The following is a 14,533-nucleotide window of genomic DNA, read 5'->3' as shown; positions in this document are numbered from 1 at the left end:
CAAATCTCAGTGCACCTACACATTCAGGTTCCCAGCTAGAACAAACATTTTGTCAGATATTTACATTGTCTTTCCCCTTTTCTGCTCCCTACCCATTAGTATTTACACAATAAGTAGGTCTTTTTTAAGGGAAAAAAACAAAAAAAACAAAGCATGTATCACAATGTGATTTAATCCATAAAAAGCAACATCTACCAAGTGTGATCTTTGTAGTTCTATTATTTTCAAGTTTTGAACAAAGGGTTTAAAGTAGTAATGTGCCCCCTTTAACCTCAATAGTCCCAGAAGATTAAATCTGAATTTAGCCCCAATTAAGGGAAACAAAAAACATCGCATTTTCAGAGAACTCAAAGCTGAGGTGAACAGAATCACTAGCCAGTTGCATTGTGTACACATGAAAATATCTATAACCTTAACCTATCATGTTCCACTATAGAGACTTAAAACCTAGAACAGTTTTTCCTCACATGCTCCATACTAAATAAGATCAAATTCCAAACAACATCAAAGAGAAGAACTATATGTACTTTTAAAGCACAGAACAAACATTTTAAGATTGCAAAAACTTTAGTAAGGAAAAATAAAACATGGATGGCTGAAACCTCAGTTTAAGATATTCTACTGCATTTCTATTATGATTTGAACCTTACCTTGCTGAATTCATTTACCCTCAGATTTGTAACATGTAGTTTCCTTATATTGTAAGGAGTCACTAGACACAGAACACAAACTGCTTTGATTCATGAAAAATCCTATCAATTATTTACTATCCACAAACAGATCCTTTGGTACTCTGGACTGCACCATTCCAATACATTTCATAGGAGGATTTCAACTAAAAGTAGACAGTTTTGATAACTTAAGAGGTTAAAACCATACAATTTGATTGCAGAAAGTTTACGTTTCCTTGTGTCTCACTGCTCCTTTGGGTTCTTTCACTGTAGCCTGAACAGCTTAATTCACCTATATCCCCTGACTTCACGTGTGGGCCAGTTTCTCTCCTACTGGAACAGGGAAAACTGAATTTAAAAGATTTCACCAGCAGCAAGTCTGGTGAGCACAAACAACTATGGTTTCCTGGGTTCAGAGTACAATTCTTAATTTCCAAAGAGCAGAGTATAGTTAAAAATGCACAGGTTAAATGTTGCGACAATACAGAGCAGCTTTCAAGTTAGGTGTATCAACTCCTCCTTGACAAAGTAGGCTGGGCGTGAACTATTAGGAGGAAGATAAGCAATGGGACTCCTTATCGTCTATTGTGTGTTGTAACCAATAATGGAGATCTAGTGAAATGTATCTAACTTCACTATAACTAAAATAAAAGTGACCAGTTTTCAAGAGACAAATATTCTAATCCGACTAGTAAAAACAAGGCGCCCAGGGTATAAGAGATGATTACATTTTTATGGAAAATTTTGAAAACTGTCTGAAAACTTTGCTACATTAATTTTATCCAGACTTTAATGCCCATGGCATTACACCAAGGGCTGTTATGTAGAATTAAATTAAAAACAGGTTCTTAAAATGTCAACTTAACTAACAGAGGAGCTGGACCTCTGACCATATTTCACAGTTTACAACAAAAAACTGCTTAGAGCAGAGTTCACCAAGAGGCTTGACTAAAACCAGATAAATCAGACAACTAGGTCTGAGGTGCTACTGATCAGCATTAAAAAAAGTCTTTGTATCCTTGTTTATTGGGAGCTTCTCTGGACATAAAAGTAGATACAATTACAGGACTTAACAAGTGATCTCTGGACAGAGCAAAACAGTTGGGTTCTAGACAGCAAGAGATACTGAGAGAGGGACTAAAGAGTTGTCAAATAATATTGCTTTTCAAGGATTTAAGCCAAGGCAGGGGCATGTCTGAAATATTCCTTATTTTGCTATATCTATTAAAAATGTTAGGTCCGGTTCACACCCTAAATTACATGGTACAAACCGAAGCATCATCCCTTGAACTCAAACTGTAAGCGAATATGCAGGATTCCTGAGAGCTGATAGTTTCCACAATTCTGATGGCTCTGCTGGTAAAAACCTCTCCAACATCCGCTGCCACTGAGGTACACGCCTGACATGCTAATGAGTTCATAAAATGAGTAAGAAGACACTGTTAATGGAAGCCCATTGTGACGAGTGGGAGGGGAAAAAAAGATAAAACTAGACTGATTATGAAAGTTGCAGACTTTGTGAATCTTAGAGGTTTAAAAGTCAGCATTAGTATCTCACAAGCCAAGGAACAGATTACGTGAAAGCATTCAGACTTGAGGCACTCCTCTTCAAACTGTATCCCAGACTCTTATGGGTTCCAACATCAGCTGTCAGTACAACTCAAGAAACAATATTTAGTGATTGTTGTAAAGCTAGAATTAACAAATATCGTTTGAGATTTTTTAAAATCCTAAATTAAGAATATTTAAAAGGAACACTTTTCCCTGCATCTAGCAGTTTTAAATTGAGTCAAATACTGGTCCTGGAAAAACATTAATATTCTCCCTTTTAATAGGTTCTCCACTGTAATTTTAATAAACCTATTTTAGTTCTCATTTAACAATTTCAAGAGCAAAATATTAAAACCAAGTTTCCTCACTCACCTGTTCTGTTCCTCTAGTTTAGCCAATAATTCTAAATCATCTGGACTCAACTGTGTTGGTGAGGCTGGTGATAGTGCTGGAGTGGAAAGAGTGGTAGAGGAGGATGTAGTGTGTAATGAGGCAGATGGACTTGCCACTTGACTGGCCATTTGACTGACAGTGTGCGATACAGTGTTCTTCACCCATGAGAGAGTAGAACTCAGCTTTCCTGCAACCTTGTCTGTCGCCACCTGCAAATTACAAAAGGAAAAGGGATGACAGAGATTAATTGTAGAATATAGCTATCCCACTATATACCTTTTCCACTAGTTTGAGTGGACCTGCTGTCACTGACCAAAGGCTACAAAAATAAACTGAAGTGTTTGTCATGTATTTTGCACCTTATAAAAAGGTGCGAACTAAGATTATCCTATTTCCCAGAATTCCCAAAATCGTTGGAAGCTGCCCAAGAAAGAGATATGTGATTCTGTATTTGTTCTCACATAGCATCTTGACAAAGTATGCCACCAAAAGGATATCAAGGAAATGATTCAAAGATACCCACAGGGTATCTTTTCTGTGTCTTTTCAGGCTAGTCTTTTCTGTGTAGTGCCTCAGGATCCAGAACCAGCTTGTACCTCTGACATATAAGTAGTGAGCTCCTCTTAGCCCTCTTGATAAACAATAATGGTGCAGAAATTAAACAAAACAGGTAAAACACTACTGATAATAACTTTACCTGAAGACTGACATGCACAAGAGATTTATGAGTAAGTACCACAGATGTTAAGTTCTTGCTCCCAGTACCCTCTCCAGTCTTAAAGAGGGACTGACTGACTGAAAGTTTTCCTAAAAGTCAACAAGAACCGCAGCTAAATAGCAAAGATAAAGTGATCCTGTGATCGCCAACAGTAGAGAATGAAGTAGTCATTTTGAAATGAATCTAGATTCTAGAATACATGTCTGCTCCCACAAGTGGGCTAAGGAAAACCCTGAGCAAGGTTTCTCAGAAAAAAGGTAAGGTGTCTGATCCACAAAAATCAAAAGGCCTAGTCCAAGAACTTCATTGAAGCTCTACCACTGAAGGAACGCAAGGGGCTTAGATTATCTCTCTCAGCCACAGACTAGCTAGACTATAGCAAGCCTAACCCTTACCCAAGTTGTCAACCAAAGGAAAAAACTTAGGTCACATCTGAAAATGTGGTAGAAAGATGGCTGGCACAAGTCAAGGTCTGTTGAAGGAAAATAGACTGAAGAAGAAATTTTCCTTGAAGTCTCACTGCCGAAAACTACCCCTTTTGACACACAGAACTCTCACATTGACAGGCTGGCATGGACAAATCCTGCGAGATATAGCTTACACAACAACAGCAGCTTGTCACACAGATATAAAAATTAGAATCACAAGGAAAGTGTTTCATCCCCTTCTCCGAGATCTTTAATTCAAGTGCAATATAAAAAACAGACAACTTCCATTTCAGTTGTTGGATACAAATAGCCCCAATTTTTAAGGCAGGCATCAGATCATCAGATTTAGCAGTAGCTGATAGACTGTCCTTCCTCAAGGGCTGGAAAGAGTGGACTGGAAAACTGTATAACTTCTTAAACCATGTTTCTTTTACCACATTACAAACAAATATACAGTGAGTTTTGGGGTGGGGACATTCCTTACAATTTGCAAAAAACCTGGTCAACTGCAAAGATTGTTTCCAAAGTGAATTAAGATAAATCAAAGTAAGGCTACTTCAATTCTGAATGATAGCATCCACACACGGATTTAATGCAGTTTAACGAATCCACTTTTAAATTCACACCTTTAGTTAATTCTGATAATGTTCCTGAGTGTCTCCATGTAGACATGCCCTCTTTTCTACAGAGGCATGGTAATTTTGTGTGTTCATATGTTCAAAGCATTAGGAGGTTGTACACTATTTAACATGTTTGGTGTTTAACAAACAAAGTAAAGTAATATACTTGCTTTTGTTCTACCCTCTTTCCCCCTCTTCCCTGTAATGGATCATTGGGTCTTTGCCCATTGTGTCTTCGTCAGTGTTTCCTTTTTTCCTTCCCTTCCCTACTTCCTTTGGATACTCAGGCAAGCAGGAAGACAGATCAGTACTGCAGTCACATTGACTAGTAAGTTCATCAAGAGTTTTTGGATGTAAGAGACTTCCTTCCTGCGGCTGCCAACGCCTCTAGATCCAGATCATTTCAGAAGACAATGAGAGTAATAAAGGTGGAATGAGGCTGTTGCAGTCACAAAATTGCACTCATTGCAGTGAGTGAGCACAGGGCTGCAAGAGTATGCTATAAAGGCTAGATAGTGCCAAAAGCTGGTAACTGTTGCCTGGAAATTTAAGTTACAATCACTCCAAGTTGGTACAGCTTCATGTCAGAACTTACATTTTAAAAAACCAACATTAAATTTAATTTCCCATCTGCAAGACACAAGCTTTCTAAAATCGTTTGTCAAAAGTACAACCCTATAATTCTTTATTAAAAAGCAAGCTAACAAAGGGAAGGATCAACTTGTAGTTAAAAACAGGAACAAGTCAAGAGTGGGTTCTATACTTGTGAGACCTTGGCCAAGTTATTTAACCTCCTAGCATCACAGACGTGGATTACATTAGACATGTACTTTGGGATATCAAATTAGAGGCTTTATATAACTAAAGTGTACTTGTACTTATGCAATAAAAGCAAACAAGTTAAGCATCTGAAATTTCACATAACAGAACACACATGCAGCTAGGCTGTAACACCGGTATTTAGCACAATAGTAAACATTTATGCCAAAGTTTACTATCTATAAATGTACCTCAAACGGATTTATTTCAATCAGAAAAGTCCATTAGAGCCATGAAAAGAAATTTAGTTTCAAATGTAGTGACACTATGGCATCCACCCACAAAAGTAAAGTTGACCACATTTCAATGTGGCTCCTGGCACTCAAAGTTTCCCTATAGAAAAGTGATTCAAGCTTTAATATTACTGTACCAGTTAGGACAAAGTTACATCATTACAAAGTGTCTAATTTATCGTAACATAACTAGAGACAAAACCTCTTACGCTGTTTTTGTTATATTAAGCCATTACTTGTTACCTAATGAGAAAATTGTGCTAACAACCTATTTCAACAAACATCCTTAAACATGATTGAAGAGCTCCACTTTGCCTTGATCAGGAGAAACAAACTGAATTAATTAGGAACACTACAGTAATTCTCTGATCAACCCAACATTGCCTGTTAGGGGTCAGAATCAGTTATTAAAACAATTAAACCTAGAAAAATTGAGTGCATTCAAGTTTACTGGGATTGCAGTTAACTTAATTCTAAAAGCCAACGAGTTTAAATTTAAAAATATGTTGGAGATGAGATTGTTCCAGCCAATGGTTCCCATTAGTGGTTCACAAGGAACTTGTTAGTAGTCATGCTGTGACGATGAATCATATTAACAGCTGAAAATACAATATTCCATGTAAGTGACTTCTCTAATTATCACAGCAATGTGACGCTATTATGAATGAGAGGGTAGATGGCCCATGAGATGTGGTCCACATAGCAAAGAAGTTTGGGAACCACCATCTTGAGGAATTGGTAATTCCATATGCAGCCATTCACCTACTGAAGGTCCTCAAGTTCAGCCCAGCTCAGTTGGTACTATCAGGCTACAGTTAAGTAGCCTATACAGAATAAACCAGCATTTTCAGCCCAGTTTGAACAATCCACATTACAAAAGCTGCATTCATAACTGACACAAATTAGCACATTAGCCTCAAGAAAAGTTAAAATTGCAAGGTAGAGTGTCTGAGCCACCCTACATTTCCCAAGAAGTGCATCATCCAAGCCAACAGTAAGGCACACTACCAGGACACTATGGAGAAGCCTACTCTGACAACATCTGTGTTGCATCTTCTGTGGATGTGAATTCATTCTCCAAAGACATCAGCCTCACATCTATAACAAGGGCTAAATTTTAGTTTTGAAGTGTAATTGTTTAAACAAAGGTTTGATAATACTAGTCACTAATTATGAATTGTATTTTCACACAAACATGTAACAAATCCAGTGTTCCAGGTTGATAGTTTTCACATACTTTACTCTTTTGAAATTGCATTCACTGCTTTTAATTCTGCCAAAATGTAAAGAAATACAAGTTACTTACAGTTAAACTGAGAGGAAAAAAAAAACAAAGTTGCTAAAGTAAAATGCAACGCTGCCTTGCCATCTTCTTCTTTCAATTAAGACTCCAAACTGCAAAAAAAGCAAATTACAATTTCTTCTGAACTACAGTGTTACCATTAAGTGATCGATCCAGTGCTTTCTCAGCAGGTCAAAGTGCATTTCTAACAATTCCAAGAAGTTATTTCGTGTCAGTCTTAAACCTTTACTTGCTTTGAGTCAAACATTACATTAAAAGCTTTTAGATTTTAGCCACAGGAATTCTGTCTAGTCCAAAATCACAAAATCAAGTCAACATGCTAGAACTTATGAACTTCATTTTGTGGCCAGTTTGGCTAATATTGAAGGGAATCTTGCATGTAAACAATTAAACTACCGAATGAGCATTTCACTGTAGCAGTTCACTAGTTGCAGAAATTGCTGAACTCAAACTAAGAATGCAGTCTAGTGATTAGAGACCTGGACTGGGAAACTGAAGACCCAGGTTCAGTGCTCAACTCTGACTGCGGCTTTGCACAAGTCACTTAACTTTAATGTGCCTCGGTTTAGCCATCTGTAAAATGAAGACAATGTTTACCCAGCTTTTGTAAGAACTTTGATATCTTGACATGAAAGATGAAGTGCAACAAAACTCTCCAACAGAGCAAAAAAAAATAGGCAAATTGACCTAGGAAAATAGCATAATGCAGCCCATGATTTTTCCAGATTACCCTTTTTGTCATCCTCACATGTGTTCTGCACCAGGTAAATACTTAGTATCTTAATGCTTGCAGAGAAAGTATAAATAAACGCTGTCATCCCAGCAATTGATTTTATTACTTTACAACGTCTACTAACAGGACCTGAAAATAATATTAGCAAAATATATAAATTAGAAAATATTTTTATGTTCAGAGCAGTTTAGAATTGGTAGCATAGAATTAAAATTTGATTTTAATTCCAGATTCATTTTCATAAGGATATTATTGTGCTTATCTCCATCCGTGAAGTCAAAAACAGAAGTAACTATTTGGACCCTAAAGGCTCCACCTAGTGAAGCATAGTTAAAACTGCATTATGTTAATGCTTTATTACTTGAAACTACACTACACACTAAATTGTTTAATTCATTTTCTGAACTTTGAAACTAGACCCTCTTGTAGGACTTTGTCAGCACTAATTTTAGATCCACATTTATGCTTACAAAACCAAAACAGCTAATGGAATTGTAAGAGTCTTCTGTACTTTTATCATGTTTTCATTTTCCCTTTTCCTCCATGCTTATGTATTTGTCTCATGTTTACCCTTATGCCTACTTGCTATAAATAGAAATGTATTCAAGGAAGGTCTTTACTGCTCATTGCTTTTGCCATTTCACCTCACTGAAAACTCATTAAAGAATCATCTAAGAAAAGCATTTAATAAAACCAATGCCTTATATAAAGTTCTTGATATCTTAGCAAAACATGAGAACAAGAATAGCATGGATGTGAACTTAAAATATTGCTTTCCCCTAAGGAAGAAACTAACTAGTCAACTCTGGCAACCTGGAAACATGGTTTCAAGTGACAGTTTGGTGATCTTATCCCAATATGGAATGGATAGCTATCACAACCCACATCACATCACCAAAGCAGGGCTTACTACTCAGAACTTAGAAGTCATGCAGAAAGAACAGGCAATGTGCAAATAAGCATGTCTAGGGCCTGCCAGACAATGGCTAGCTCACGTAGTGGGGTGAATTTTCATTCTGTAAATGCCTCAGTAGTCTCATCTTTTTTGTAGAAAAGATGGTCCTCTAGGGAAACTCATTATAGGCCTGTGGCCCATATATGGTATGGGTATAACCAGCAGTTTAATTCTACATTTTCCTTCTGCCATATTTCAAAGGCTATAGCCAATACATTATTATCTTTTCTCTTCCTCCTTACCTGCCCTTCTTTGGACTTTCCAATATGAGGTTGTATCCCCTGGGTAGCAAAGGAGCCAAAATGGAAGTCCAACTAGAATTGATGCAGGACACAAGAATTGCAATTTCACCAAGTTATCCATTTAGGTAGATTCTTACATTGGACCCTCTCTGCTATAGAATAGTATACTCTTCTATAGTATCTGAGCACCTGAAGTTTGAGCTTATCCTCTATTTTAGACACTAACCAACTCCTAGGTAACTAAAATTTGGTTTGGAGGAAGTGTTAGGGTTCTTGAAGTAAAAGACCAGAACTAAAGCTTCAACACTGGAAGGGAAATATTGGCTGAGCTACCTATCAACAGGAAATAAATCTGGGCTTTGATGGACAGTATCATTCATTAGGAGATAGGACACCTTAATCCTTAAATTCCTGAAGTTTGCTCGGGAGAAATTTGTTACCAAGGGAAGGATTCTCCATAAAGGTCACAAAGCCTGGATGCTGTACATGAGTCAAATGCTGGGAATTTGTGTAAACTCGAAAGCTTGTCTTTCACCAGCAGAAGATGGTCTAATGAAAGATATTACCTCACCCACCTTGTTTCAGGAATGTGTCTGTCAGGTTAGCTGCTAAAACAGACAAGCTCATTTATGTAATCTATCATGATGTGACTTTATTGCTGGATTTGAGTCTCATATTATTTGTGTCATATTGAGAGGGAAGATATGCTAAATACCATAAGGCAACAGGAAATGCCTATTTAAGGCTTTATCCAAATTGTAGGATGGTAAAAACATGCATTCCTAACAACAAGGCGTGCAGAAGCTTTCCTACAGAGTACTATGAATCCCCTACTGTCACGAGCAAGACAGTCATTCAAAAAAATGTGAACAGATCATGCCAACTCCCCATAAGATCTCCAAAGGCAGAAGTACCAAGGTAGGGATAACAGGGCACCTAGGAGAACAGTTAGGTCCTAATTTAAGCTTGAAAAAAAATTTCAGACTGGTTTATCTTAACTGAATTTGTTTGTCCACCCCTAGTTCAGAGATCTTCATATTTAAAGATCAGCTTTAAGAAACCTCTGCTTTAATATCAGTGTTTGGATAGCACCTTTCATGCAAAAAGATAAGATCAATTGGGGTTTTGAAGACTCAAACACATATGTGCATGTATCTTACAGGTAGCACCTCCTATGCTCTTTTGCAGTGAAGACATAAATTATTGTTGCTTCATTTTAAATAAAACAGCATTATTATAAAGATGAATAGCGTACCTCACAGGATATTGTAGGAACTAATTAGTTTGTCAAAGGCTTTGAATTGCTTAAAAAAGGTAAGTATTGCAATTCATCCAAATACAAATGTAGACAGAACCTGGTTGATCTTAAGGAAAAGTACAGCTAATATAATCACCATATAGCAGGAGTGGCCAACCCGCGGCTCACGAGCCACATGCAGCTCTTTGCTCATACAAATGCAGCTCTTTGCTCTGGGCATTGTAAGGGGAGCCAAAGTGAAATTGACAAGCTGCCGCCGAAATTGACGGATCAGAGTGAATTTTCGGCAGAGGGTAAGGTAAATGTGACTCTTTGTGGTATCTATAGCTATTTTTTGGCTCTTCGTCTCTGACTGGTTGGCCACCCCTGCTATATAGAGACTGTCTTGCAATGCCACTGAGTAATATTTCCAAAGCAAGTAAACATACCAGAAACATCTTGGCATGGAATGATGTACTGCAGAGCCTGAATGAAGAACAGGAAGATGAAAGACGCAATTAGTTTTTTCGGGGGAAGATAAATTTAAGTAATTGGTAGATCAGTCTTATCCACTTAAGACAAAAGAAAATAAAGCCAAGATTACATCAATACAGTCAAAAGATCCAAACTGGAAGCAACAAGAATCCTTATTTTATTTTCTGTAATAGTTATGGAATACCCTACTTCTACAACCATTCATAAGTAGTATTTAAAGGGAAGTTTAACTCTTACTAACTCTATTCCTGACATTTCCCATCACCCTACGTCCACCTTCAATTAAAAATTACACAAAATCCCAAAACATGCAATAAACTCTGTCACTATATTTGTCTGCAAAGAGAGAGATCATTCCACTGTGTGTTTTAGATTGCATGCCCCTCCCCCTTGTAGAGATTGTATTTGTGTTTATCCTAATTGGGGCTTTTATAAATTCACTGAAGTTATTGGAACTTTAGCAATAAGCAAAAACAGAAGCCAATTATTTGTAAGCCAAATCAGAGTGTGAGGTTGGAGTGATATTAACTGTATACTTCAGTTTTTATGACTGAGCAAGACTTCTGGTTTCAACCCTTTGTCACCCCCAACTTAACGGAAATGGTAACTAGGGTCTGAGAAGGCACACAACAATGTATTTTCTGGCAGAGCTGGGAATAAAACCTATGTCTCTACCTTGACAGAATCATGTCTCATCCACTTAACCATACTGTTCCCAGAAAAACTAAGCTTGGCTATCCTCTAAAAATGGAGAACCTTGTGAATACCATCCAGCATAAAGTACTGAAGCACAGATTAACGGTAGTCTTGAATTAAATTTAGTAGTAGTATAGTATTACCGTAGCACCAGAGATCCCCAATCATGGACCAGGACCAGTGGTAGGCACTGTGCAAACAGAATAAAAAGACAGTCCCCCTTCAAATAAAAGGAAACACTCATGATATGCAGTAACAAAGATTTCAGAGTATTTACTGAACATGTATATGTCTTTATTACAATCCCATAGCTCCATTAGCTACTGTTACAAAAGAAATTGAGGTATTACTAGAATAATTTATCAGCCCTTAATATGGCTTATCTGCATGCCTTCTCTAGTTCATAGAACAATTACTGTTCTGAGTGTTACCTTAAAGACTACTACGAAATTCTGTATATATTTAACCAGGCTGTAAAAGATGTTATAACCTCCACTATGCATCACAGACTCAGACTCAAGGTCAGAAGGGACCATTATGATCATCTAATCGGACCTCCTGAACAACACAGGCCACAGAACCTCACCCACCCACTCCTGGAATAGATCATGGCTTTCCACATTCCAAGAACTAAAAGTAATATGAGGAAGAACATTAGAATTGTAATTTTTTTTAAAGTCTGAAATTCACAGAATTCAAAATTATAGTTTAATTCTAGACTTCCATTCATTCAAGTACGCATTTTCAAGTCCCCTCATAGCCCAACCACTCTCTATATATCCTCCAGGGAAGACAGATGTCTTCAACAAGCACCACAACTTGTAATATGATGAACACCATTGAACATGAAGTTCAATATGTTTTACTAACAAACAAGTTCATATTAAGCTATTTCTGCCATGCCATCTTATCAGATCTTAAAAGAGCCTTCCCACAACCTGAGGCAATAGCAATCTATTTTTAGAAAATGTATCCATATACACTGAAGAAAAGTTATGCAGAAAACACAATTACACTCAGCTGGAATCTTATGCTCTGCTATTTATAAAGCTTAGAATAACTGATCAAACATCTATTTAGAACATTGACAAATGTGCATCAGATCACCACACTGATTCACACACTGCCATGAGACATTGTCCAGTAGGCCACATTAAAACACTCAGAAGCCTTAAATTCATATGAATTTAAACTCTGGTAATTTCATTTTAGACTCACTAGCGGATCTTGTGATAGAGTCCATTGCATTTAACTATTATCAAAATACTTAATTTCCATGCATTTTTGAAAGTTTCAACTGTTCAAATAAAATAATCCAAGTTTACAGGCAACAAAATAAAGATTAAATGAGAAAATGCAGGTGTTAATAATGAAAGTTATCAAAGATAACCCATGTGCACTGGGCAAACAGGAATGTTCATAACTTGCTATGTGATGTCTCAATTGCTTTCCAAAATAAAACTAGTTTGCACAGATTGGGAACTATTACATGACAGATTAAATAACTTGACTGGAATCAGTCTGTGGCAGAGTCAGAAACAGTAGAACTCCTAGTCTGATGCCTTAAGCACAAAGGTATTCCCAGTGCACCAGTGGAAAGGACTATCACAGGACATCAGACAAAGTGGCTAGAATGTTAAAGAGGAATGAATAGTCAACATTTGCAACTATGCAACCCAAAACAATGTAAGGGTATTCAAACATAATTATGAGGGTAACATGATCATCTGTAAGGACCGGGAAAAAATGGAGGCTAGGCACAAGAAGATATGAAATATCAGGTAGAGGCCACTGTCTGTTCCAGTATAATAGAAAAGTTCTCCTGGACGGAACCCTTTAAAAACAGTGAAGTATTTAAACAGTTTATATAAGCTGGACATCCAAGTAACACCATGACTCAAACACATTGACAGATAATTTTACACTGAGGCTGTAACTTACACGAGAGCAAGTTTAGACAGAAGGAAAAAACTTCCTCACAATATCAGTTTAACAGTGGAATCAATGCGGAGAGGAGCCACTGAAACAACATCAAGGAAAACCTTTGAAAGATATTAGATAACAGAGTAATGTAAGGAATTGCCTGCACTAGACATTAGATTTAATCTAAAATGTCCGTTTTCCCTTCCAGTTCTAGCTTCTGATTCTATATAAACATGTTAAAATGCATATTTTTAGCATATGAAATACAGATACCATTCACTCAAGCTTTCCTATACATTATCAATACACTTTAGTCCCAACTTTCGTTACCTCTTCTATGCCGTTTAGTGGTCTCCCAAAAAGGTAGCAAGATAAGCATTATTTTGTGATGTAGCCAACATCCACAAAAATATGATGAAACCACACTAGTTTTCCAACGTAAAGTAAACCAAAATTCACAAACAAGTAAACCTATAAACAGGTAAGATAAATGCATTTAACTCATTGTGCCATCTATAAGCTAATGTGCTACATGTGCTCAGTTCTTGAACAGTCGAGAATGTCTAACAATTAATTATATTTTTCGTTGCTATTTACTTCAGGAAAAAAGTTGAGACTCTTGCTACTTATTTGGATACGTTGTACATAATACTGTTTTGCCAGGCCTTCAAATAGTAGGAGAATTAGACTGGAATTAAAAAGGCTGTTTCAGTAAGGTGGGTTTATAATTTATTAATTTAAGATTTGTTGTTCTTAATGTACATGTGCCCAGTGTGCTGGATGCAAGGGTATTTAAAAAAATTAATGGCGCATGTTAAGTGTGAAACTTCTAAGTAGAAAAAAATTCTACATAAAATCTGGCAGTCTACTTAATTAGGAAACTAAAGAAATAGGTACAGAACACCCATTTTACAAGTTAAGACTATAAAATGTGAAGGAAGTAAAAACAAGCAACATGTAATAAACAATGGAGTTACATTGATTTAAATAAGATTGTTTTGAACTTTTTATTTGTGATTTCAGATCTCAGCAGCAGCAAGACAGAATCTCACTTGCTGGAGAGGGAGGCTATTCAGGGGGAAATTCCATTATGGGGAGGGGGAGTTTCCTCCCAGTTTTATTTTGCTTTTAAATTTTTCCCACCACCATCTACTTCCAGCACAAACAGATTCAAATTTCCAACACCAGGCAGCACAGCTCCATGCCACCTAGTCCCCTATTCCCTATCCATGTCGCTCCAATTCCACTGCCTCCCTCATCATACCTCCTTCCAAACTGCTCCCCAGCTACATTTCCCCTTCCAACTTACACCTGAGGCAGTGGCAAATTAATTTATAAACATTTTAACAGCAGCTTTAAGTCTTGAACTACATACATGTGAAAAACAATCCCTAAAAGCACAACCAAGACGTAACAGCAGAGAAAAGAAAGGGGAAAGGGAAAATAAAATACAGGACCCATTCATAGACACAGCATTTCTCCAGCCCACCCCACAGATTAGTGAATGAAATCCTGG

The 14,533-nt window shown here is 37.1% G+C and overlaps 1 protein-coding gene across 6 annotated transcripts in view; it reads right to left on the bottom strand.

Moving 5' to 3' along the window:
* EVI5 (ecotropic viral integration site 5) overlaps positions 1-14,533 on the bottom strand; it is a 111,390-nt gene that overhangs the window by 93,029 nt on the left and 3,828 nt on the right. For 5 of the 6 annotated variants that reach the window (XM_067538469.1, XM_067538470.1, XM_067538471.1 and 2 more), the window contains exon 2: positions 2,595-2,824. In XM_067538469.1, the coding sequence (XP_067394570.1) occupies positions 2,595-2,824 (230 nt within the window). Of the gene's footprint in view, positions 1-650; positions 789-2,594; positions 2,825-14,533 lie in introns of those variants that run through there. The other variant, XM_067538476.1, reaches the window with a different exon arrangement.

This window comes from Emydura macquarii, unplaced genomic scaffold (assembly GCF_026122565.2).
Source record: "Emydura macquarii macquarii isolate MOO-44397 ecotype Brisbane River unplaced genomic scaffold, CSIRO-AGI_Emac_v2 contig_480, whole genome shotgun sequence".
NCBI lineage: Eukaryota > Metazoa > Chordata > Testudines > Chelidae > Emydura > Emydura macquarii.
Note: the sequence above shows the minus strand (reverse complement) of the source record. Positions and strands in the feature narration are given on the sequence as shown.